The 27,331-nt window shown below is 46.3% G+C and overlaps 1 protein-coding gene across 7 annotated transcripts in view; it reads right to left on the bottom strand.

Moving 5' to 3' along the window:
- Positions 1–27,331, bottom strand: part of BCAS3 (BCAS3 microtubule associated cell migration factor) — a 686,211-nt gene that overhangs the window by 469,341 nt on the left and 189,539 nt on the right. For all 7 annotated transcript variants that reach the window (XR_015696858.1, XM_087717092.1, XM_087717090.1 and 4 more), the window contains exon 14: positions 20,420–20,553. Coding sequence is in view for 6 of the 7 variants with exons in the window: in XM_087717092.1 (XP_087573218.1) it covers positions 20,420–20,553 (134 nt within the window). In the remaining variant the exon portion in view is untranslated. The remainder of the gene's footprint in view (positions 1–20,419; positions 20,554–27,331) is intronic.

The raw sequence follows: 27,331 nt of genomic DNA, 5'->3' as shown, positions 1-27,331 counted from the left end.
AATGGGTTTTCATAGCAACCAATGCCAAAGTATTGGAAGATCCAGGTAAGTTTTGTAGGAAGACACACACCCAGGGGTGGGTTCCTGCCAGTTCTAACCTCTTCTATAGAAGAGGTTCCACAAATCTACTGTGCCGTTTAGAACGGGTTCCAGCTCCCTCCCCATCATCAAGATGAAGAGTGAGAGGAGGAATTCTGGGAGTTGAAGTCCACAAATCTTAAACCCCTGGGTTTTTTTTTCTAAAGAGTTAGGGGTGCAAGGGTCTTGTAACTTGACAACTTTAAGACTTGCACACTTCAGTGCCAGAGTTCCTGAGCCAACATGACTGGAGGAGGAATTCTGGGAGTTGAAGTCCACAAGTCTTAAAGATGTCAAGTGTGAATAGCAATAGCAATAGCAGTTAAGACTTATATACCGCTTCATAGGGCTTTCAGCCCTCTCTAAGCGGTTTACAGAGTCAGCATATTGCCCCCAACAACAATCCGGGTCCTCATTTTACCCACCTCGGAAGGATGGAAGGCTGAGTCAACCCTGAGCCGGTGAGATTTGAACAGCTGAACTGCAGTCAGCTGAAGTAGCCTGCAGTGCTGCATTTAACCACTGCGCCACCTCGGCTCTTAACACCCCTGGTTTTTTTTTTCCTAAAGGGTTTGGGGTGCAAAGGTCTTGTAACTTGACAGCTTTAAGACTTGTGTGCTTCAAATGGCAGAGTTCCTGAGCCAACATTTTGGTTGCTAAGCAAGAGCGTTGCTAAGTGAGTTTCACCACATTTTACAAGTTGGCCACGCCCACCCAGTCACATGACTGGCAAGCCACTCCCACCCGGTCACATGGCTGGCAAGCCACTCCCACCCGGTCACATGGCCAGCAAGCCACTCCCACAAAGCAGGCCACACCTACAGAAGAGGTTCTAAAAAAAATTGAAACCCACCACTGCACACACCCCTCCCCAGATTAATATATTCTTTAGTCTTAATGTTAAAAAGAAGCAAGATAGACTATTTCCCCAAAGGAGAAGTGGAGAAACATGTTCTTAGAGGCAGAATGTAGCCGGATAGATAAATAGACAGACCGATAGATATTACAAATAATTGAAGGTGGAGAACAATATGTGACCCTTTTTTACTTCACAGGGTAGCCCAACGAGTCCTCCGGGATTGGGCGGCCTAGAAATTTAACAAATAAAATAAAATAAAAATAACAAATAAAATAAATCAGTATCAATAAAACGGCTGGGCAAACACCCGCTCAGAGTCACCTTATAGAGAAGATGGGCAGTGTCAAAATGGAATAAATAAATAAACTGCCAAGCTTAACATCCTCCAGGGATGCCACAATTCTGGCGACCACAATTTCGCCACTGCTCCGTAAAAGATTCGATCAGTGCAGCTTTCCTCACCCTTGGCTACGTTAAGATGTGAGGGGGGCTTCATCTCCCAGAATTCCCCAGCCAGACATGAATTCTGGGAGTTGAAGTCCACAAGTCTCGAAGGTGCCAAGGTTGGACAGCCCTAATCTAAATCTTAAAGGATAAGGTGGAAATTTGCAGGTTGCTCAAATCTTCTGTTCTTCGGGAGCTGGAGGGGGAAAAAAAACCCTGCAGAATTCTTTATCGCTCTCTGCGGTGAAATCCTGCGGAGCAGCACGGATCAAAACCAGCCCGTCCCTCTAGACTCCCGAGTTCTGGAAGAAAACGAGCCGTGTACAAGCCATTCATGGAGTTCTTAATTTGAGAGCCAACCACCCTTACAGCCCCTGAATTTGTTGGCTTTCAATGCTTTCCAGCCCACCCTCTTGACATCCCCTAGATCAAAGGACCAGGCGGTTGGCTGGTGGGCCAACTGAAGACCACTGAAAGGCTCTTCACCATAAAATGTGGTCCTCTCGCTTCCTGCTAGGAGGCCTTCGGAGAACACATGGTGAACATGTGTAGAGGGAGGGCCCGCTGGTCCAGAGTCCATGTGTACGGCGTATAAAGGCATGAAAGGGGCTTTTATGTGTATCTACCAACGGTGTGCGCACACACACACACACACGCAGGCGGTTCTCCAACCATGCATTATAAATGTGTAGGTTGGAATGAAGCCAGGCAGCCGTGGTCCTCCTTCCTATTCATCTCCAGAGTAAGTGAACTCCTGGGAGGAATTGAAGATAAGCCTTCATGTCTTAAATGAACCGATCCTCAACTACTGAGCAACAAACACCGGATGAAGTGAGCCAAGGACGGGATAATTCCGATACCATATGCGCTCTCATCCTCCGCTTTGGTCTGGGTGTCATGGCAAGAGACTGCACAAACTTTCTTTCTTTCTTTCTTTCTTTCTTTCTTTCTTTCTTTCTTTCTTTCTTTCCTTCCTTCCTTCCTTCCTTCCTTCCTTTTCCTTCCTTCCTTCCTTCCTTTTACACAAGCGATGTGGGCCTTTTGGTACCGACCTCAAGGGAAAATATCACAAACAGTACAGAGTAACGGAGTTGGAAAGGACCTTGGAGGTCTTCTAGTCCAACCCACCGCTCAAGCAGGAGACCCTAATGCCATTCTGGACAAATGCAATATTAGCAGTAGCAATAGCAATAGCAGTTAGACTTATATACCTCTTCATAGGGCTTTTAGCCCTCTCTAAGCGGTTTACAGAGTCAGCATATCGCCCCCAACAACAATCCGGGTCCTCATTTTACCCACCTCGGGGGGATGGAAGGCTGAGTCAACCCTGAGCCAGTGAGATTTGAACAGCCAAACTGCAGAACTGCAATCAGCTGAAGTAGCCTGCAGTGCTGCATTTAACCACTGCACCACCTCGCGATATTGCAATATTTGAGAGAGTGACACAAAGAAGAGGAGGCCAACCTATTTTATGAAGCGCCAGAAGGCAGGACAAGAAGCAACGGATGGAAACTAATCAAGGAGGGAAGCAACCTGGAATTAAGGAGACAATTCCTAACAGTGAGGTCAATGAACCGGTGGAACAGCTTGCCTCCAGAAGTTGTGGGTGCCCCAATACTGGAGGTTTTTAAGAAGAAACTGGACAGCCACTTGTCTCAAATGGTAGAGAGCCATGATGGTGAACCTATGGCAAAGGTGCCACAAAGGTGGCAGGCGGAGCCCTCTCCAGGCACACGAGCCATCGCCCAGCTCAGTCCCACCGTGCATACATGTGCGTGCCTCCTGATGGCCAGATGATTTTTGGGTTTCTGCCACACGTGAGAGAGACATGTGTGCATGCATGGGGGGGATCATGTGCTCATGTGTGGGGACTGAGAGGGTCGTGCATGCATGCGTGGGAGTGGGGTGCATTGCATTATGGGTGTGGGCACGCACACAGGCGTTGTTGTGCCTGTGCATGCATTTTTGGCACACGAGGAGATAAAGGTTAGCCATCACTGGTATAGAGTCTCCTGCTTGAGCAGGGGGTTCAACTAGAAGACCTCCAAGGTCCCTTCTAGCTCTAATCTATTCTAAATGGCTGTCCAGTCTCTTCTTGACACCTCCAGTGATGTAACAGCCACAACTTCTGGAGAGAAGTCAATCCACTGATGAATTGTTCTAGCTGTCAAGAAATTTCTCCTCAACTCCAGGTTGGATCTCTCTTTGATGAGCTTCCATCCATTGCTTCTTACCTGCCCCTCAGGTGCTTTGGAGAATACACTGATCCCCTTTTCAAATGTTGGAAAACTGCTATCATGTCACCCCTGGTCCAACTAGTCCAGTGTTTCTCAACCTTGGCAACTTGAAGATGTCCGGACTTCAACTCCCAGAATTCCCCAGCCAGCATTCGCTGGCTGGGGAATTCTGGGAGTTGAAATCCGGACATCTTCAAGTTGCCAAGGTTGAGAAACACTGGACTAGGCATAACCAGTTCCTGCCATCATTTTTTTTTTAAATATGTTTTGGCCTCCAGCCCCTTTATCATCTTTGACGCTCTTTGCACGCTTTCTAGAGTGTCGACATCTTTTTTGCACCATGGTGACCACAACTGGACACAATATGCCACGTGTGGCCTTACCAGTGTAGGGTTCTTTGCCACTCATGGCACGAACCACCAATGTAAGAAACCCATTAGTGGCTTTTTTCAACGTTTATGCAAAGCCCGTCCCCATTTCTGCTCATCCTGCGGGCCAATGCACCTAGCAGTGTATTTATTTATGACATCGCTCTGCATTTGTTGTTAAAACTGTGAGGTTATGTTTGGAGAGCAATAATGCAACAGGGATTTTTATTCCCTATATGTTTACACGGATGCTTTGTGGGGGAGATCGGAAGCGAGGTCAAACGGGCTACATTGCTGGGATGAAATTCCTCGGAGCAGCCAAACAGATTCAACAGGCTGGGGCTGAATTCGTTGTTAAAATAAAAGCAGATCACACAAGCAGAAGTGCTGGCCCTCTCGAGCCACACAAGCGAGCCACACATGTGGAGTACTGAGTCCAGTTCTGGCCACCACGGGGCAAAAAAAAAAAAGGCAGAAAGAGCGCAGAGAAGAGTAACTAGGGTGATAAGGCAAGGACAAGCCTCTCGGTCCGTGGCCCATTGGGAACCGGACTATGCAAGCCAACAGGTGAGTGTGCAAAGCTCCATCTGCACAAATGGTGTGCATGCACGCAAAACCATCCTCTTCTCTCCACTGCTGCCACGCTCCACACAGCCAGAAAGATTGGGGACCGCTGTAATAACAGGTCTTATTAATCAATGGTGTTATGGCCAGTGGAGCTGGCAGCAGTATTGGAGAGTGAAGAGGTTGGGGAGGAAAATGGGCCAGTCCTGGGGTTTGAGGAAGGCTCGGACGAGGGCTCTGCGTCAGAGGCAGAGAGGGAGTTAGATAGCAGCAAGGCAGAGGAACAGCTGGAGCCCGTTCCAGTGTGCGCATGCACAGAGCTGCCAGAAGACAAGAACATCTAAGAAAGCAGGATCCACGTGGGAGTAAAGCCACACCTTGGAGGTGATTGACCCCCTCCCATAGGGAACAGAAGGGGAGCGAATGGGGAGGGGGCTTTTGCAGGAAACAATTCATTCCTTCGGTCGTTTCAAGAGAGGAAAGTTCTGTTTGTGGCTATAAGAGACTCTGTGCCAAGTTTTGCCTTGCCCTGCGTTAGGAAATTACTTATCTGGCAGCTCTCCAAGCGAGATAAGGTGCGTGTGGATAAACATTCCTCGGAAAGACTGTTTGCCAAGCCTTGCGGACTGTGAATGAAAGGAATCCACAGTCGTGTCAATAAAAGGGGTTTTGCCAGGACAAAGACTCGGCTTCGTGCTTTCTAAGGCAGCCTGGGTCAGAACAAATGGAATGGTTTGCCTCCTGGAGTTGTGGGTGCTCCATCACTAGAGGCTTTCAAGAAGAGACTGGACAACTCTTTGACCAGGATGGCATAAGGTTTCATGCCCACAGCAGAGGGTTGGACCAGAAGTCCTCCAAGGTCCCTTCCAGCCATTTGATTCGATGGTCTATGACAGGGGTCCTCAAACTTTTTAAACAGGGGGCCGATTCACAGACTCTCAGACTGTTGGGGGGGGGACTGCTGGGTGGCCATGGGTAGGTGGTCATGTGACTGGGTGAGAGTGGCCATTTTAGCAGTCCATTTTTTTCTTTGTCCTTGCTGTACTTGCTCCTCCCCTACTCACCCATTGGCCCTGGATCATGTGGCTGCACTGCCCTTGGTCAGCTGACCCTCCCCTGCACCCTTCGGCCTTTCCTTCGGCGGCCGCGGTGGGATCAAAAGGGCAGCTCAACCGGTGAAATAGCTAACCAGAAGCGCAGCTGGAGTGGATGCTCGCTGGAAGATAAGGCCAATGGTGAGGGGCGGGGCGAGGGGCGGGGCTGAATGCCAGCACTCTGCGGGCTGAATATTTTGCATTGGTGAACCGTCTCCGGCCCACGGGCCATAGTTTGAGGATCAGTGGTTTAGGAGTAGCTAAACATAAGGGGGGGACGACAAAGTTGGAAAGGAAATGTGACACAGGTCCACATAGACTTGAGTAGAAGGTTTGGTTTCCACCAATCAGCACGGACACTTTTAGGAAATGATTGCCCTTTTTGCAATTTCTCCGAAGGCCAAAGGGTGAAGTGGTGGGAGTTTAGAGCAGCCTCCTCTCTTATCTCTGTTACCAAGGGCTCGTCTTTTAAGCGGCCGCAAACAGACTTGATGAATTATGCTAATTAATTGTTTGTCCTGGCCAGCAGCCCCTTCTCTGTCTGGTCAGGTGAACCCAAGTGTTGAGGCTGGAGCCAAGCAGATCCTGGAAGAACCCTATCTGATGAGGGTTATTTTAGTAACCACTATCTGCTGAGGACATATGAAAGGGGGCGATGAAGCAGCTGCGTCTTCTCATCAGATAATGGCCCTGGTGGTGAAGGAGCAGGAATCTGACCACTCTTGTAATTATTTTCAAAGGGAACAGCTTGGGCAGCCACATGTCGAAACTTCACAGCAGACATTTTTCTAAAGGCCTCTTCTGTTTGAAGACCTGCCCAGTTGGAGATCAAGAACCAGAAGGACCGATAAGATGTGTCTTCAACGGATGGTTATTTATTTGTGGTTAAAAGCATAGGCTGCCCTATTGCATCGTGATCCAGGACAGCATATTAGACCATTTAAAACAACGCTATTATCAAGTGATGCACACACAAAAAATGCCACTGGTAGTGTTAATACACTTTACAAGGCCTTGGTAAGGCCACACTTGGAATCCTGCATTCAGTTTTGGTCGCCATGATGTAGAAAAGATGCGGAGACTCTGGAAAGAGTGCAGAGAAGAGCAACAAAGAGGATTAGGGGACTGGAGACTAAAACTTATGAAGAACGGTTGCAGGAACTGGGCATGTCTAGTTTAATGGAAAGAAGGACTAGGGGAGACAGGATAGCAGTCTTCCAATATCTCAGGGGTTGCCACAAAGAAGAGGGAGTCAAGCTATTCTCCAAGGCACCTGAAGGCAGGACAAGAAGCAACAGATGGAAACTAATCAAGGAGAGAAGCAACTTAGAATTAAGGAGAAATATCTTGACAGCTAGAACAATTAAGCAGAACAATCTTCTAGGAGAAGGGAAACTGATTACAAACCTCCACTGCCTTGTGGCTACATCCACTACTGGAAAAGGCTTCAGGAGTCAACCTCCAGGCAAAATCCGGAGCCAGAGTCCCGGATGCAATTCGTGACTGTGTACAACCACGTTCTGGTAACTGCTGTGACGTAGATGAAATCAGTCGTATCGGCTCTGCCGTTCAATCGGACTATTTCAGCAATGTGGAGGGGGGGAAATCTGCTGCTTGGCTAACAGTCCATCCTCCATATCAATCCACCCAGGCCTCATAGCAATAGCAATAGCAGTTAGACTTATATACCGCTTCATAGGGCTTTCAGCCCTCTCTAAGCGGTTTACACAAAGTCAGCATATCGCCCCCACAGTCTGGGTCCTCATTTCACTCACCTCGGAAGGATGGAAGGCTGAGTCAACCTTGAGCCGGTGAGATTAGAACCGCTGAACTGCAGATAACAGTCAGCTGAAGTGGCCTGCAGTACTGCACCCTAACCACTGTGCCACCTCGGCTCTTTTCATGCTCTGGAGAGGACACTCCAGCTTTGACTTCTTTCCAGAGCACGATACCATCGTCTTTTGAGACTGAAGGATGCCAATGCAATGCAATGTTGTGAGGAAATTCTTACAATGCAAAAGTGCCCGATGCCAGTCCCCGTCCTAGAAGTTGGGGGATCCCTGCACTAGACCAAAGTGGCTCCATTTTCAGAATTTGGAAGAACTCTTGCTTAACAGCAAACAAGCCGGCCAAGCCTTCGGATTCCAAACAGCATCCCTGGTGTGACCAATTTGGTATTTCTTTTGGACCGGTTCCTTGATGCCTGGGCTGCTGTTCCGCATCTGGGAGCAGTTGAAGTAAAGGAAATTTTCCAGAACCAAATCAATATTTTCCTCAGCCTCCAAAGGTCTTTGCAAAGTACCGCAGAAGCAGGGGTGGGTTTCAGGCGGTTCGCGGTGGTTCCCACGAACCGGTTGGTCGGCGAACCCGGAAGTAAGTAACTTCCGGGAACGCCGAAGGATCCACCCGCCCGCCTGCCTTTCTTACCCGGTTTTGATGAGTTCTGCGTTTCCACGCATGCGCAGAACGCATACACGCCTGCGCGATCCTCCAGGAGCAGCTGGAGCATCGCACAGGCGCTAGTACGCATGCGTGCACTGCGCGCGTGCATGAGGACGCCGCTGGCCCTGTTCCAACCGAACCGGTTGGAACGGGGCGAGAAACCCACCCCTGCGCAGAAGGCACTGCTGTTGGCCGTTGATCTCCCAAGATCCGATTGGGTTCTGTCCACGTCAAACTCTTTTCGGTATTAGATGAACAACTTGGGTTGTGAGGATGGAGGATGGGAAATCCCACGACCCTTTTTTAAAAAAATATTTTTTTCCAATATAAACATACATATTTATGGATAATGCATTGACTGGGCCAAGTCTTTTTTAATCATCATCATCATCATCATCATCATCATCATCATCATCATCATCATCATCATCATCATTATACAAGTAGTATGTGGAGTTCTACTCTTCCAACTCCAACAATGCTAGTCTCATTTCATATTCCTTTTTCATTTTCCCATTAATTCATTTAAACACAAATAGCATTTATTTGCACCCGTGTATTTGTTATCCCTTACTAAGTGTTGGAAAACCATTTGTCTGAAATGGTATAGGGTTTCCTGCCTAGGCAGGGGGTTAGACTAGAAGATCTCCAAGGTCCCTTCCAACTCTGTTATTCTATTTTCTATTCAACATTTTAAAAACCACTCATTATTCCACCATAGCTTCAATATTCCAAATGTGTGGGATTACTAATAATGCCAATTATTAACAACATTCAATCCACCATGGGAATTTGTCTCAAAGCCCCCACCATTTCTAATCCTTAGTATTTTAAATCCACAATATGTGTTAACAGACTGTTAGTATTAATCATACAGTTAAATTACATCATCTTAAATTACCCTCTACTAATCTGAACACTTGTAGGTGAGAAGGTCTTGAAAGCATCTGAGCTCATTTCAGCTTCTGATTCTTCCCAGGGTTTGGGGGGGAAAATCACACTGATTTCGGTGCTGAGAGCCCGGCTCCTCACAGCTTCCTGCTCCGGTTAGAAGGCAGTAATGATGGTTGAACTCTGCTGACCATCCAACAATTCCACATTTCCAGGAAAGAAGACTAATATTTTAACAAGGCAGGGACGTTTTCTGAAGCCCTGCGATGTTTCCCGAGATACTGCATTAAATGGTGTGAATGCCTTTCAAGATCAAAAGGAATTTCTTTTCATCCTTTTTATCCCTGCATATGGCTATTTTGGGACTGCTTAGGGTTTTTTTTTTCTCTCTCGGAGGATCTTAATCGTACTTTTCAGAGAAACAGACATAAAAATTGATGGCTGAGAAAGACCTGGTGTTCCATTGAATCTGGCCTTTGAGTTTGGTTGTTTTTCGCTTTCTTTTTAATTTGAGGGGCCCTTGTGGCTCTCTCAGGGGTTCCAAGTAAGACCCCCAAAGAAAGAAGACTCAGAGGCTTGAGGTTCCTCAAAGTTCCATTTTATGAGAGATGGCATGTTGGCACAACTGGGGAAATCCCAAATCTGAAAGTTTCCAGGTTTTCCCCACCCAAACGAAAGTCCAAATCCCTGCCCAGCACCCACAGGTCCATCCTATGGCCCAATCAGGCACCGTCCCAACTGGAGATAGCAATATAGCAATAGCAGTAGACTTATATACCGCTTCATAGGCCTTTCAGGCCTCTCTAAGCGGTTTACAGAGAGTCAGCATATTGCCCCCAACAATCTGGGTCCTCATTTTACCCACCTCGGAAGGATGGAAGGCTGAGTCAACCCTGAGCCGGTGAGATTTGAACCGCTGACCTGCTGATCTAGCAGTAGCCTGCAGTGCTGCATTTAACCACTGCGCCACCTTGGCTCTTATGCTGGGAGATGCCTCCCAGTCACACCACCACAGCTGCAGGGCAAGACGTCCTTGACTCTCTGAGAAAGGAATGTTATTTTGAATATATATATGTGTGTGTGTGTTTTTTTTTTTATTTGTGCTGATAAATAAATAAAGGGACAAATAAAACAGCACGAATAAAACACAAATATAACAAAGGCAACAGTAAAAATATTGGGTTTCTGTCGTGATGGACTCTTGTGACGAGCCGATTGGAGCAGTTAGCAGTTATATAGATATCTTCCATACATACATACACATACACATACACACATACACACACACACACACACACACACACACACACACACACATATATATCTCCCATACTCTATATAATCCCTCCTCCCATTTCCCCACAGCATTAAATATGGCGGGTCTGAAGCCCCAATGCAAAAGATGGCTTCCTGGCCTGATATTGGTTTGCTTTCTTACAGATGTTTCATGAGCCAAATTAGGTAACCTCATCAGTCCTCCCTGCAGTGCTGCACTGATGGTATTACCTGGTTTGGGTCATGAAACGTCTGCAAGAAAACAACCTGGAATCAGAGAGCACCAAGGACCCCACAATTCTGCTCCTCCAACTCCTTCCTCCTCTGAGCACTGATAATGTTACCTAGTTGTGTCATGAAACATCTACAAGAAAAGAACCAAGCTCAGAGACCACCAAGGTCCCCAGTCTTCTCCTCCTCCTCCTCCTCCTTAACCCTAAGGCGGAACTAGAACTCACAGTCTCCTGTCGCCATCACCTTAATCACTACATCAAATTGATTTGGTTCTATTCCCAACTGGGAACCAACCTCTGTGACAGGGTTCCAAATAGCATCCGAAAGTAAATCAGAGTCCAAGGCAAAGTTCCAATTTATGAAGAGAGCCATGTTGGCACATCTGGGAAAACCTGAATGTGAAAATCTTCCCGATTTTCCCCACCCAGTTAAAAGTTCGAGATCTTGGCCCCACACCCACAAGTCCATCCCATGGTCCAATCTCCCACTCCCATGCTGGCAGCTTCCACCCATCCAGTTCCAGTCAGGGGCAGAGACAAAGGATGACCTTGGCTTTCTAGAAAGAATGTTGTTATGGCTACCTATCATTTAACTCCATACAATCCCCACCTCCCATTTTCACACAATAGAAAAAGGCATAAAAGAGTAATAGAAAGTGTGGCAGGCCAAAGACCCAATGGAAAAGATGGCTGCAGGGCAGGCCATCTTTCCCCCCTAGAATTTCCAGAAGGACGAGGTTTACCAGGTCTCTGCCATCTTCCCCCTCCTCTTAAATTGGGATCTGCCATCTACCCCCTCATATATTGGGGTCCCAAAACCCCACAGGAAAACTTTATTACTTCACATAAATATGTTATCATTTATGTACCCCCTTGTGCCGAGGTGGCGCAGTGGGTAGAGTGCAGCACTGCAGGCCACTTCGGCTGACTGCTATCTGCAGTTCGGCGGTTCAAATCTCACCGGCTCAAGGTTGACTCAGCCTTCCATCCTTCCGAGGTGGGTGAAATGAGGACCCAGACTGTGGGGGCAAAATGCTGACTCTGTAAACCGCTTAGAGAGGGCTGAAAGCCCTATGAAGCGGTATATAAGTCTAACTGCTATTGCTATTGCTATTGTGCAGGAAGGCCAAGACACGTCCCCTCTTTCCAGAGCTGGAAAACAGCCCTTTTCCTACCCAGGGATATCTTTCTTCTTTACTTCCCCATTCCCTTTCTTTTTTTTCTTTTTAATTTGGCCTCTCTCTGATTTCATTATGTTGAAGGGTGTGTGTGTGTGTGTGTGTGTGTGTGTGTGTGCGTGCGCGCGCGCATGCATGTGTTCACACACACATGCATCAAAGGTGGCACAACTCGCCAGCCCTGCAAGGAAAAGAGACATCCTGTGTCCATAAACAAACCCGAGTAGCACAGAAGTGACAAAGGTAGCCGGTGTGGAATTCCATCCCTCTGCCTGATTTGTAAACTGCTCTAGAAATGTCAGCCTCTGATAACACAGGGATGGAGAGTCAGTTTACCAAAAAAAGAAAAAAAAAAAAACCTTTACAAATTCATCTACACTTCAGAATCCAAATGATTTTACACGGCAGAAGACACCCACAGAACATAAAGCCGCCTTTGAAATCATGGCTGTCTTTTTTTTCCTTTTTGGAGGCACAATTTTTTATATACACATTTACCGATTAGATTGAATAAAGACAGAGAGTGTTGGAAGGATCAGGTTTACGGGAAAGGAAACTAGTTTGAGATAGTTGTTAAAGCACCAGGCTAGAAAGCAGGAGATTGTGAGTTCTAGTCCCGCCTTAGGCATGAAAGCCAGCTGGGTGAGTGGGATTAATCACCAGGAGACGGTGAGTTCTAGTCATGCCTTAGGCAAGAGAGCCAGCTGGATGACTTTTGACCAATCACCAGGAGATGGAGAGTTCTATTCCCACCTTAGGAGTGAAAGCTGGTTGGGTGACTTTGGACCAATCACCAGGAGACAGACAGTTCTAGTCCCACCTCAGGCATGAAAGCTGGTTGGCTGACTTTGGGCCAATCACCAGGAGAGGGTGAATTCTAGTTCTGCCTTAGGCATGAAAGCCAGTTGGGTGACCTTGGGCCAATCACCAGGAGATGGAGAGTTCTAGTCCCACCTTAGGCACAAAAGCTGGTTGGCTGACTTTGGGCCAATCACCAGGAGAGGGTGAATTCTAGTTCTGCCTTAGGCATGAAAGCCAGTTGGGTGACCTTGGGCCAATCACCAGGAGATGGAGAGTTCTAGTCCCACCTTAGGCACAAAAGCTGGTTGGCTGACTTTGGGCCAATCACCAGGAGAGGGTGAATTCTAGTTCTGCCTTAGGCATGAAAGCCAGTAGGGTGACTTTGGGCCAGTCCTTCTCTCTCAGCCAACGCAACTCACACAATTGCTGTAGTGGGGAAAACAGGAGGAGGAAAATGTATTGGGTATATTTGTATCCTGTGACTATCATTAAGTGTTGCACCTTAGGATTCTTGACGAATTTATCTTGTCTGTTTATGCACACTGAGAGCATCTGCACCAAAGACAAATGCCTTGTGTGTCCAATCACACTTGGCCAATAAACAATTCTGTTCCATTCTATCCTAAGTGCTATTGCTATTATATTCACTCTAGAACAGTTGGCTTCCGATGGCACATTGCGCAACTCAGTCCAAGGGATGGAATTTACGGATGCTGTCAGCTCAGACCCGCATCTGATATTTTCAGGTGTAAGTGCTTCCTTTTTAATTCAGGGGAAAAAACACCACCAGTGCATCAGCTATCGAGAATTCAGGAAATGTTATTTTGAAACCGTCCAGCTTTTTTCGACGTTACCGAAGACGGGCCTCGGCCCAAACAGCCCTGCCTTTTTTAGAATCACCTTTTCCGTTAACCGTCAGTGAAAATGGACACTTGGGTAATCACAGACCGATTGAGTAACACAAGCCGGAGTACATCGAGAAACCGCTATTTAAAGTTTTATTCCCATGTCAATTACAAGAAAGATGACACCCCAGGGAAGAAGAGATGGACTAACGGACGCGCGGCACCAAAGCAGGGTTGGGGAGATTGATTTGCTGGCGAGGCTAATGGGTATATGTATCGGGGGGGGGGGGAGGGACTGCATTGCCTCCCCTATCTCAAATATACAGTATAGAGGAATAAATAAATAAAAGCATGAAAATATCAGTGAGGGATTCAGGGGCATAAGGGAGGGGCATGCATGCAGCCCCCATGCGGCCCGTTTTCGGACTGGACGGCCTCTTGCAGCACTTTGTTGGCCAAAATGGGGCATGGCCGGCATGTGTGGGAGCCCCGTGTCCTGTTTTAGCCAGCAGGGTGGTACACAAGGTGTCAGTTCCGTCTCCCAGCCCTCCACCTGCTCCCTGCCTGGCTCACGCAGGAGAACTACAATGCTGATCTGGCCCTCAAAGAAATCCAGTTTGACACCCCTGCTCTAGCTGCATTTCTCTAGACTTTTCCTGATATAAAATAAAGTTTTCAAGGTGTTTTCAGGTGGCATCCTGACCATCCTGGCTTGGAGGGCTTGGAGTGAATTCTTGCTGGGCAATTCTCGGAGTTGAAGTCCATCCCACTTAAAGGATGCTGCCTAGGGGATTCTGGGAGTGGAAGTCCACCCCTCTTAAAGAATGCTGGCTAGAGAATTCTGGGAGTGGAAGTCCACCCCTCTTAAAGCCTGCTGGCTGGGGGATTCTGGGAGTGGAAGTCCTCCCCTCTTAAAGCATGCTGGCTGGGGGATTCTGGGAGTGGAAGTCCACCCCTCTTAAAGAATGCTGGCTAGAGAATTCTGGGAGTGGAAGTCCACCCCTCTTAAAGCCTGCTGGTTGGGGGATTCTGGGAGTGGAAGTCCTCCCCTCTTAAAGCATGCTGGTTGGGGGATTCTGGGAGTGGAAGTCCACCCCTCTTAAAAAATGCTGGCTAGAGAATTCTGGGAGTGGAAGTCCATCCCTCTTAAAGCATTGCTGGCTGGGGAATTCTGGGAGTGGAATTCCACCCATTTTAAAGCATGCTGGCTGGGGGATTCTGGGGGTGGAAGTCCTCCCCTCTTAAAAAATGCTGGCTAGAGAATTCTGGGAGTGGAAGTCCATCCCTCTTAAAGCATGCTGGCTGGGGAATTCTGGGAGTGGAATTCCACCCATTTTAAAGCATGCTGGCTGGGGGATTCTGGGGGTGGAAGTCCTCCCCTCTTAAAGCATGCTGGCTGGGGGATTCTGGGGGTGGAAGTCCACTCCTCTTAAAGCAGACTGGCTGGGGGAGTCTGGGAGTTGAAGTCTGCCCCCCTTAAACCATGGTTAGGGTTAGGGTGTGGAGTTGTGTAGGGAAAGGCCTAATGCACCCCACCTACCTTCTACCAATAATGACGTTATTTGGTTGGGTCATAAAACGTCTGCAAGAAACCCACCAAGCTCAGAGAGTACCGGAGACCCCACAATTCTATGTCATTTGGAAAACTACTTTTTGCTAAAGGAGAGCTGTTGACTCACCGTAACCTGCTAGCTTTGAAAAGAAAGAAGGGCTGGTGAGTTTGGGATGTACATATTTGTGTACTTGTGTGTAAGAGAGAGGGGGGAGGGAAGGGAAGAAAGGAGAGGGATACAGAAGAGTAAACACATTAATTTTTTAGATCGATAGAATAACATAATTGGAAGGGACCTTGGGGGTCATCTAGTCTTACATCTTGCCTGAGCAGGAGATCCTATACCATTTCAGACGAGTGTCCAGTCTCTTCTTAAAGACTTCCAGTGTTGGGGCATTCACAACTTCTAGAGGCAATTTGTTCCACTGATTAATTGTTCTCACTGTCAGGAAATTCCTCCTCAGTTCTAAGTTGCTTCTCTTCTTGATTAGTTTCCACCCACTGCATCTTATCCTGCCTTCAGGTGCCTTGGAGAATAGCTTGACTCCCTCTTCTTTGTGGCAACCCCTGAGATATTGGAAGACTGCTATCATGTCTTCCCTAGTCCTTCTTTTCATTAAACTAGACATCCTGCAACCGTTCTTTGTATATTTCAGCCTCCAGTCCCCTCATCCTCTTCGTTGCTCTTCTCTGCACTCTTTCTAGAGTCTCCACATCTTTTTTCCATTGCGGTGACCAAAACTGGATGCAGCATTCCAAGTGTGGTCTCACTAAGGCTTTGTAAAGTGGCGCTAATCCTAATTTTTGAGTAGAAATGGAAATTAAACTAACAGCCGTCTTTGAAGGGCTAAGAATTACAGACTGTGGAACGTGAAAAATCCAGGGGCGATAACTAAGGGGTTGCAGACTGAACACCCACTCTAAAAAAAAAAAGAGAAAAAAAATCCTCCGACAACAAAGAGCAATTTACGCAAGCAGTTTTTCGGGAACTCCAGACATTGTTTTTCTCACTGCTGAAATATAGGCCCCTCTGTAACATGCAAGAGCTAAAAACACACCCGTGCAATTATGGCAATGTTCAAAATGATAGGGAAGCCTTGGCAACCCCAACTACCCAATTGGGCCTTGCTCTCCGTTGGCTTCGGGATGTCAGGGGGATGTAAAACCCAAGCGATGCCTTGTGCCCATAGGTGCCAACCTAGCTGGGTTATTTTTTTTTTACTTTTATTTTTTAAGAGCAGCTCGGGCATTTTTGCAATCCGTCGTTTGCCTTCGTTATGCTTCTAAAGTTTGCTTTCTGCTCCAGAGTCTCTGAGCCAGCTTAAAATTGCAGGTATTTAAATAGATTAGAACCAAGCCCAAACCCACCCGTAACCTTTGTCAACCCAGGCCAATAAATCTCCCTTCCCCTTGTTGTTGGTTTTTTTTTTTTCATCATCCCTTCGGACAAGCGTTGCCTTGGTCTCGTCCGGAGGCAACCTCAATTGCCTTCTTTCGCCCCAAGTGACTTTACAATGTTTATTCAACTAAATGTTCTTGATTGGCCAAGATTAACCCTGTGACTTGACCAGCATCACAAAAAGAAAGCTGCAACAGCCAAGCCAAACACTAACAATAAACAGGGTTTTGTTTTTTTTAAGGTGACTTGTTCATATACGGGGTCAAACCCAAGTCTGGCATTCTCAAAAGCTGTCCTTGGTGCCCTCTGAGCTTGGTTGTTTCCTTGCAGATGTTTCATGGCCCAACAAGGTAACGTCATCAGGGTTACCAGGGAGTGGGGTTGGCTCTCTTTTTATATATTGGTGGCTTACGCTGTCATTTCACCAGCAATCAACGCCCAGATAAGTAGAGATTAACAAGATTGTAACCACATCAACTATCAAGAAATAAATGCATCCCAATCAAGAAACTATCTACTCAGATAAACAAGCTAACACCCAAGAGGCAACTTTTTAAAGAGGCAACTGGACTTTCTTGGTTTTTTTTTTTCCTTCGAAGACATTTCACTTCTCATCCAAGAAGATTCTTCAGCTCTGACTCGATGGCGGGTGATGTAGACAACTGGTAATTTGCATCCTTTTAGAGGGTCATTGAGGCCACTTGGAAGTTTATCTCTGTCCTGATTATATTAACCCCCAGATGACTTTAACGACTCTCTAAAAGGATGCAAATGACCAGTTCTGTCTGCAAGGAATATAAATTCTTCCATTCCCTACCATCCAGATAGAGGTGAAGAAGCTTCTTGGCTGAGAAGTGAAACGTCTTCAAAAGAAAAAACAAGAAAGTCCAATTGCCTTCAGAAAAAGCACCTTTGGGACAACTGTGGCTTGGATGACTGAGAATCTCGACAGACTTTTAGCTATGCAATTCAGGATGAACAGCCTTTGAATGGTTGTGGGAGTAGGATTGGATTTCCAGAGGAAAGAATTGCAAGAGCCGAGGTGGCGCAGTGGTTAGGGTGCAGTACTGCAGGCCACTTCAACTGACTGTTATCTGCAGTTCAGCGGTTCAAATCTCACCGGCTCAGGGTTGACTCAGCCTTCCATCCTTCCGAGGTGGGTGAAATGAGGACCCAGACTGTGGGGGCGATATGCTGACTCTGTAAACCGCTTAGAGAGGGCTGAAAGCCCTATGAAGCGGTATATAAGTCTAACTGCTATTGCTATTGCTATAGGCTACAGGAACCAGGAGCACCACTCAGGTGACCCTGAGGACACAGATAAACCTCCAAGTGGCCTCAACAACCCTCTAAAACAGGGGTTCTCAACTGGGGGTGCTCGCAGCCCCTGGGGGTGTGAGACGATAGTCCAGGGCGTGCAAAAATGTGGGTTTAGAAGTTTCAAAATTATAGTATATATGCATAATTACATATGTGTAATTATTTACTTTGGTAAGGGGTGCGAAAATATATCAGAAGCGTTCTAGGGGTAGCGTTTTATAGAAAAGGTTGGGAATCCCTGCTCTAAATGGATGCAAATGACCAGCTGTCTGCAAGGAGTTTCAATCCTTCCATTCCCCACCATCCAGTCAAAGCTGAAGAAGCTTCTTGGAGGAGAAGCGAAAGGTCTTCAAAGAAAAACCAGACAGCCCAGTTGCCTCTTGAAAAAGCACCTTTGAGACAGCCACGACCTGCATGACCTAGAATCTCCATAGACAAACAACCTAACAGGAAATATCAGCCGAGTCAAGGCACCAAGATCACTCCCACTAACACTGACAGGACTGATGATGTTACCTAGTTGGGTAATGAAACATCTACAAGAAATCAACCATGTACAGATTGCAATGTATGACAGCAGCACTAGGGGAGCAGTCGTCCAGTATCTCAGGGGTTGCCCCAAAAAAGAGGGAGTCAAGCTATTCTCCAAAGCACCTTGAAGGCAGGACAAGGAGCAATGGGTGGAAACTAATCAAGGAGAGAAGCAACTTAGAACTAAGGAAAAGATTCCCGAGAGTTAGAAAAATGAATTGTATACATATTAAACATACGAGGAACGGTTGCAGGAACTGGGTGTGTCTAGTTTAATGAAAAGAAGGACCAGGGGAGACAGGATAGCAGTCTTCCAATATCTCAGGGTCTGCCCCAAAGAAGAGGGAGTCAAGCTATTCTCCAAGGCAGCTGAGGGTAGAACAAGAAGCAATGGGTGGAAACTAATCAAGGAGAGAAGCAACTTAGAACTGAGGAGAAATTTCCTGACAATGAGAACAATTTATCAGTGGAACGACTTGCCTCCAGAGGTTGTGAATGCTCCATCACTGGAGGTTTTCAAGAAGAGATTGGACAACCATTCGTCTAACATGGTATAGGGTCTCCTGCTTGAGCAGGGGGTTGAAGTAGAAGACCTCCAAGGTCCCTTCCAATTGTGTTCTTCCCTCCATGTTTCTCCTCCAAATATTTAATCTCTGCTTACTTTTGTACTGACAACAATATTGCATTGTACAAGGTATGTATGCTACTAAAGGTCTGACGTAATCTTTGACTTATGACCACAATTGGAACCAGAATGTCCATCGCTAAGCAAGGCAGTTGTTAACATGAGCCGAGTCTGATTTTATAACCTTTCGGGCCACATTTGTTAAGCGAATCGTTGTTATTGTTAAGTGATTCACGTGGTTATGAAGCAAATTCGGCTTCTCCCATTGACTTTGCTTGTCAAAAGCCGGCTGGGAGAGATGCCAATGGAGATCACATGTTTGTGGGGTGTTGCAAGCATCACAAATACAAGTGAGTTCGCAAGCACCCGAATTATGGTGACTGTGGAGACTTATATACCGCTTCACAGTGCTTTACAGCCCTCTTTAAGCAGTTTTGCAGAGTCAGCATATGCCCCCCAACATTTCACTGATTTCGGAAAGGACGGAAGATGGAGTCAACCTTGAGCAGGTCAGGATGGAACTCCTGACAGTGGGCAGAGTTAATCTGCAATAGCACTTAGACTTATACACCGCTTCACAGGGCTTTGCAGCCCTCTCTAAGCAGTTTACAGAGTCAGCCTATTTCCCCCGACAATCTGGGTCCTCATTTTACCCACCTCGGAAGGATGGAAGGCTGACTCAATCTTGAGCCGGTCAGGATTGAACTCCTGACAATGGGCAGAGTTTCCCTGCAATAATATTTAGACTTGTATACCATTTCACTATGCTTTACAGGCCAATCTAAGCAGTTTACAGTGTTAGCCTATTGCCCCCAATAATCTGGGTCCTCATTTTATCAGCCTGGGAAGGATGGAAGGCTGAGACAACCTTGACCTGGTCAGGATTGAACTCCTGGCAGTGGGCAGAGTTTACCTACAGTATCAATAGCAATAAGACCTATCATGTTTCCCCGAAAATAAGGCCAAATGCTTATTTCGGGGGGCCTTATATTCTTTTGATCCCTGAAATAAGCACTTGGCCTTATTTTCGGGGAGGTCTTATTATTTTTGATGTGCAGGAGGCAGCGAATGTGGTCACCTTATGGCTGCTGCTATGTCATAATATTTTCGGGGAGGGCTTATTTTAGCACATGCGCTCAAAAGCCCGATTGGGCTAATTACCTGGGGAGGTCTTATTTTCAGGGAAACAGGGTATATACCACTTCTCAGTGTTTTACAGCCCTCTCTAAGACGTTTACAGAACCAGCCTCTTGCCCCCAACAATCTGGGTCCTCATTTTACCGACCTCGGAAAGGATAGAAGTCTGAGTCGACCTTGAGCCTGGTGAGAGTCGAACTGCCAAATTGCAGGCAGCCGGCAGCCAGCTGAAGTAGCCTGCAGTACCACATTCTTACCACTGCGCCGCCGGGGCTCTTAACATTTAGCAAACTGTTGGCTCCTTGATTTAAGATTGAACGCAGCCGCCTTTTATCCTCTTGTTTAAAACAAAATTAAAAAAAAGGAATAAAGAAAGAAAACCACAGGCAGATGAATCTTTTACAGAAACATTATGAACCCTTGCTAAGTGGCCTTCCTCTGACTCGACTGCAAGACCAGCAGTTTTGACGGACACCCACGATGAATCGCCCTGCCAAGTGGAGACAGGAGCCTCCTGCTTCCCTCCCGCCCCCTTCGGCAACTTACTTTGGCTTCGGTCTCCCCGCGGTGTAGCGTGTACAAATGATGGACGGCGCTTTGAGAGGACGACCAAGGGTGGGTGAGGATTTGGAAAATGTGGAAATCGTGTCCCAGGGTGTCTGCTGTGACCAGGAGCATGCCTGAAGAGGGGGAAAAAAGAGAGAAAGGGGGACACGTGAGGGAGAAAGCATGTGGCAGGCCATGTTGCTGTGGAGTGGGGCTCCATGGTTCAGTTGCGTGGGTTCCTCTCCGAAGTCGGACAAAACATGAACAGAACTCTTACTTTTAAATCGTTGGCAGAAGGATATATTTTTTAAAATTTTATAATATGGTATAAAAAAGGTATTTTAATGCCATTGTTCATATGAGAGGTAGGCCTCCGCTTATGGGCAAAAATTTCTGTGGCTAAGTTGTTAAGTGAGTTTTGCCTCATATTACGACCTTTCTTGCTACAGTTGTTAGGCACATCACAGTAGTTAGTAACATGGTTGTGAATAGAATAGAATAGAATATAGTAGGGCAGAGCAGAGCAGAACAGAACAGAATAGTTGGAAGGGACCTTGGAGGTCTTCTAGTCCAACCCCCTGCTCAGGCAGGAGACCCAGTACCATTTCAGACAAATGGTTATCCAACATCATCTTAAAAACCTCCAGTGTTGGAGGATTTACAATTTCTGGAGGCAAGTTGGTCCACTGGTTAATTGTTCTAACTGTGAGGAAATTTCTCCTAAGTTGCTTCTCTCCTTGATTAGTTTCCACCCATTGCTTCTTGTTCTACCCTCAGGTGCCTTGGAGAATAGCTTGACTCCCTCTTCTTTGTGGCAATCCCCTGAGATATTGGAAGACTGCTATCATGTCTCCCCTAGTCTTTCTTTTCATCAAACTAGACATCCCCAGTTCCTGCAACCGTTCTTCATATGTTTTAGTCTCCAGTCCCCTAATCCTCTTTGTTGCTCTTCTCTGCATTCTTCCTTGATTCTTTTTCCTCCCCCATCTGTCTTCCCCACTGACTTTGCTTGTCAGAAGGACGCAAAAGGGGATTGTGTGGCCCCGGGACATTGTAACGGTCATAAATACGTGCCAGTTGCCAAGCGTTCGATCATGTGACTATGAGGATGCTGCAATGGCTACAGGGGTGGGTTTCTCGCCCCGTTCCAACCGGTTCGGTTGGAACGGGCCGGCGGCGTCCTCATGCATGCGCGCAGTGCACGCATGCGTACTAGCGCCTGTGCGATGCTCCAGCTGCTCCTGGAGGATCGCGCAGGCGCTGTATGCGTTCTGCGCATGCGTGGAAGCGCAGAACTTGTCAAAACCGGGTAAGAAACGCGGGCGGGCGGGTGGATCCTTCGGCGTTCCCGGAAGTTACTTACTTCCGGGTTCGCCGACCAACCGGTTCGCGGGGACCGCCGCGAACCGCCTGAAACCCATGAGTGTGGGGGGGGAAAGGTCCTAAGTCACTTTTTTCAGCGCTCCTGTAATCAAACGGTCGCTAAAAGAACGGCTACATGTCAAGGTTGCATAATATCCTTAAGAGAACTTTTCCCCAGCATGTAATAATGGAGGGAATAACCAAGAAACTTTCTTTGTTTGCAAATAGCGGACGACGTGCCTATTGCTGTTATCTACTGCAACTTGCTCAAAGCAGAAGTTGTTCCCTTCATCTCATTTATGATGTATATTTACTCAGAAGTTAAGAGCCATTATGTTAAATGAGCTTCTCTCCAGTAAGAGAATGCGGGGGGGGGGGGAACTCTAATAAAGCTGATTTTAAAGCTTGCAGGCCTAACTTCTTTTGTGAAGGGAATGAAGTGGGAGTAGAGGAGAAGAAATAGCACACCCATTAGACATTTTATAAAAAGGGGAAAGCTGCAAACACAGAAAGCTTTGTAGATGATTTATTGGCCGGAGTCCTGTACAGCTCCATGCTGCAGCCAAGAATGACTCTTTAAAAGGAAAAAAAGAAAAAAAAAGAAATAAAACATTCACTGCTTGGAAGCACATCTCCAGGCTACCTGAGCAACGACAGCCGGATGTCTTCAGATGAACTTTGGACTACAGATCCCATAAGCTCCAGTCAAAACAGCCACAGCCATGGAAGCCGAGGATTACTGCAAATTTACTTTTGAAGTAAATCCAAGAACTTCCTCCACCGTGATAGGCAAGTTACTAAGAGAAACATCGCACAGCAGTGCCCTGTTAGGGAGGTTTGGATATTTCTCGCTATTTATTTAAGAGAATAACAGAGTTGGAAGGGACCTTGGAGGTCTTCTATTCCAATCCGCTGCTCAGGCAGGAAACTGTGGACCCATTCAGACAAATGGTTGTCCATCCCTTTTTTAAAACCTCCTGTGTTGGAGCATCCACAACTTCTAGAGAAAAATTGTTCCACTGGTTGGTTGTTCTCACTGTTGGGAAATTTCTCCTTAGTTCTCAGTTGCTTCTCTCCTTGATTAGTTTCCACCTATTGCTTCTTGTTCTACCCTCAGGTGCCTTGGAGAATAGCTTGACTCCCTCTTCTTTGGGGCAACCCCTGAGATATTGGAAGAATGCTATCATGTCCCGCCCTGGTCCTTCTTTTCATTAAACTAGACATATCCAGTTCCTGCAACCATTCCTCATATGTTTTAGCCTCCTGTCCCCTAATCCTCTTTGTTGCTCTTCTCTGCACTCTTTCTAGAGTCTCCACGTCTTTTCTTCATCCTGATGACCAAAACTGAATGCCGCATTCCAAGTGTGGCCTTACCAAGGCCTTGTAAAGTGGTATTAACCCTTCATGTGATCTTGATTCTATCCTTCTTTTAATAATTCATATGCCACCCCTCTCACTTATAAGGTGACTCTGTCAGGCTCACCGACACTAAACAGATAAACAGAAAAACAATTAAGGTTTTAAAAGCCAGTTTGATCTAATGGTTAAGGCAGCAGCCTAGAAACCGGGAGACTGTGAGTTCTAGTCCCATCTTAGTCATCAAACCCAGTTGGATGTCTTTGAGCCAGCCTCTTTGCAAAGCCTTAGTACCGCCATACTTGGACTGCTGCATCAGGTTCTGGTGGCCACAAAATAAAAGGATCCTGGAACTCTGGAAGGAGTGCAGAGAAGAGCAGGAATTGGGGATGTCTAGTCTAATGAAAAGAAGGACTAGGGGAGACATGATAGCAGCGCCCCAATATTTGAGGGGCTCCTACAAAGACAAGGGGGTCAAGCTCTTCTCCAAAGCAGCTGAGGGTAGGACTAGAAGCAATGGGTGGAAGCTAATCAAGGACAAAAGAAACCCAGAATTAAGGAGAAATTATCTGAGAGTAGAACAATAAACCAGTGGAACAGAAGTTGCCTCCCGAATTTGTGGGTCTTCCATTCCTAGAGGCTTTCAAAATGAAACTGGACACTCTTTGTCTGAAATGGTATCAAGCAGGGGGTCGGACTAGAAGACCTCCAAGGTCCCTTCCAATTCTATTATTCTATGTTCTATATATTCTATGTATATTGCCTGCCCTCTCTCACCCACAGCAAAATTCACCAATGATTCTCTTAACAAAGTGCAGGTTTTCCATGATGGATCAGGCAACGAAGAAAGGGCAGACTTGAAGTAGACACCTTGTAAATGGTCGACAGGCGAGGATTTTATGCATTGAGCTAGCCCGGGAATAATTCTCACATAGTACCCACTCACCGGTGCAACCAGTTAATGAAGTATGTTCCTTCATTACTGCCAAGGGGTTTGGTGAATCTGCCAAGACGGGCTGCTTCTTTTTACTCGTTGGTAAACCACAGGAAGTTGGTCTGGGCATTACTTTCCATTTGCAAAGTGCTTCACGCTGAGCTTGGCAGAAGGCTTAAGACTGCACCCTCTCCAGGGCCGCCATGCTGAAATGCCACCCAGGCAGGCATTTGAGTTCTGCCATACATACATATACATATACATATACATATACATATACATATACATATACATATACATATACATATACATATACATATACATATACATATACATATACATATACATATACATATACATATACATATACATATACATATACATATACATATACATATATATATATAATGTTTTATTTGTGCTGATAAATAAATAAAGGGAGACTAGTATAGATCTATTTCAAGCTATTTAGCTCTCATCAACTAGCCATACCCTTACTGGGATTTGAACCTGTGCTGTATTGCATCTTAGGCAAACTTCTTAGCCATTAAGCCACAGGTCTCCTCCTTATCAGCTGAAGCCAGGGAAGAAGGTATATATTTAGTGTCACAACCCCTGGTAAGCCCCAATTATGGGAGGAAGCTAACTGCTTCCATCATCTGTCAATCGGCTCATATATATATGTGTGTGTGTGTGTGTGTGTGTGTGTGTGTATGTATATGTATATATTTATATTTAATAGATGACGTCCATATGGGCACAAGCTTAGCTTTAAAGCCCTAAGCAAAATGAAAGAAAACCTGGAGAAAAACCTTTTGGGGATACGACATTCAATGTCCTTCAAAACATTGCTAAGGTAAAGGTAAAGCTTCCTCTCGCACATATGCACTAGTCGTTCCCGACACTAGCGGGGGCCGTGCTCATTTCCAGTTCAAAGCCGAAGAGCCGGCGCTCTCCGAAGACGGCTCTGTGGTCATGTGGCCGGCATGACTCAACACCGAAGGCACATGGAGCACTGTTCCTTTTCTAACAAAGGTGGCTCCTATTTTTCTACTTGCATATTTACCTGCTTTCAAACTGCTAGGTTGGCAGAAGCTGGGACAAGTCACGGGAGCTCACTCCGTTACCTGGCGCTAGGGATTCAAACCGCCGACTTTTCTGATCGACAAGCTCAGTGTCTTAGCCACTGAGCCACTGCGTCCCCTTAAACATTGTTAGGATAGAATTAAAAATAAAGGGGAAATTCCAGAGAATTTGACAATGTCTGAAACATCCAAACACATTTTGCAGCTAAAACATTTAAGGTTGAATGCTACAATATCAATCATTTCCCAAAGGCTTTTTCCTCTCATTCTCATTGTGACTATCTGCATAGTGTACATATAGTCCTCAACTTACGACCACAATTGAGCCCAAAGTTAGTAAGCGAGACAGTTGTTAAGTGAGTTTGGTCCCATTTTACAACCTCTCGTGCTGCATTTTAGGTGAATTACAGCAATTGTTCAGTCAGTAACATGGTTGTTAAGCGAATCGGGCTACCCTATTGATTGTGCTTGTCAGAAAGTGGACAAAAGAGGAATCACGTGACACCACCACCCCCAGGGACACTACAACCGTCATAAATATGAGTCCGTTGCCAAGCATCCAAATTTTGATCATGTGACCACGGGGATGCTCCAACGGTAAGTGTGGAAAATGGTCATGAGTCACTTTTTCAGTGCCACTGTTAATTTTAAACGGTCACTAAACGAATGGTGGTAAGTCAGGGACGGTTCCTGTATAAATGAAAGGGAGGCTCTATATCAGAGGCCCCTTTACGACATGTGAACTTCATCTCCCAGAACTCCTGAGGCAGCGTGGAATTCTGGGAGTTGAGGTCCACAGGTTGAAAAGAGGCCATACTTGCCCTGGTGTATATAGTTAAGGGTGAAATGAGCCTTATGTTGAATAGGACAAAGTCAAACAATTTTTTAGACTTAGAATAACTTTGTTGTCACTTTGAATGTACGCTAATCGGCATACATTAAAATGACATTTATAGATCGAATTTGAACGATTGCTGGAACTGGGTATGTCTAGTTTAATGAAAAGAAATAGGGGAGACATGATAGCAGCCTTCCAATATCTCAGGGGCTGCCACAAAGAAGAGGGAGTCAAGCTATTCTCCAAAGCACCTGAAGGCAGGACAAGAAGCAATGGGTAGAAACTAAATCAAGGAGTGAAGCAACTTGGAAGTAAGGAGAAATTTCCCAACAGTGAGAAACAATTAATCAATGGAACAACTTGCCAGCAGAAGTTGTGAATGCTCCAACACTGGAAGCTTTTAAGAAGATGTTGGATAACCATTTGTCTGAAGTGGTATAGGGTTGGACTAGAAGACCTCCAAGGTCCCTTCCAATTCTGTTATCCTATTCTATTCTAATCTGAGACAGTTGAGAAGCAAGAAATGGGGTCTTTTAATGAAACCACCAGATCGGTCCATATCAATCCTCTTTCCTAGGCAACAAAATGGGATTATGGCTTATCCATAGAAATTCAGAGAAACGGGCAGGCTGTCAATCACATGCAGCTCAACTTTTAGAACAGCTGAAGGTGAAGTCAAACATGCTCTTAGTGCACGGACGCAAATTATATTTGGCATGCTCTCATTCTATTCAAAAAAAACCAATAAACCTGGTTCATTTCCTTTTTTGCAAATACACAGTAAATAACATATACCCGAGCAATTAAAGATATTTACTAAGAAAATGGATAGGTCCGTGATGGCGAACCTATGGCATGTGTGCCACAGGTGGCATGAGAAGCCATATTTACTGGCATGCCAGCCATTAGCTCCCCCAGCACGGGGGCCAGCTAATTTTCGGCTTTCTGGAGAACCGGGGAGGCTGTTTTCGCCCTCCTCAGGCTTCAGGAAAGCCTCCAGAGCCTGGGGGTGGTGGTGGTCATACGCGCATGCACAGGTGGGCGGGAAGGACTGAATTGGTGTGGGCACGCATGCACGCACGATAGCGCGCACACAATTTTGGCATGCCATAAGAAAAAAGTTCGCCGTCACTGGTGTAGGTAGTCAGCTTGGAACCACCCACATTAAAGGAGGAAGAATCTCTAAGATCCCAGGTGGTGATCCATCCAAGGTGGGCTAGAAGGAAAGAATAGATTTCTAAGGGGGGGGAAAGGCATTAATGCTCTGTATTTGGGGGAGGGGGGAGCTGGACTTTAATAGAAGGGACCTGCAAAAATAATGCTGCCCCTAATTCCTC

Source organism: Thamnophis sirtalis, unplaced genomic scaffold, assembly GCF_051295495.1.
Source record: "Thamnophis sirtalis isolate CommonGarterSnake01/CBP01778 unplaced genomic scaffold, rThaSir2_p1.2 scaffold_6, whole genome shotgun sequence".
Taxonomy (NCBI): domain Eukaryota; kingdom Metazoa; phylum Chordata; class Lepidosauria; order Squamata; family Natricidae; genus Thamnophis; species Thamnophis sirtalis.
Note: the sequence above shows the minus strand (reverse complement) of the source record. Positions and strands in the feature narration are given on the sequence as shown.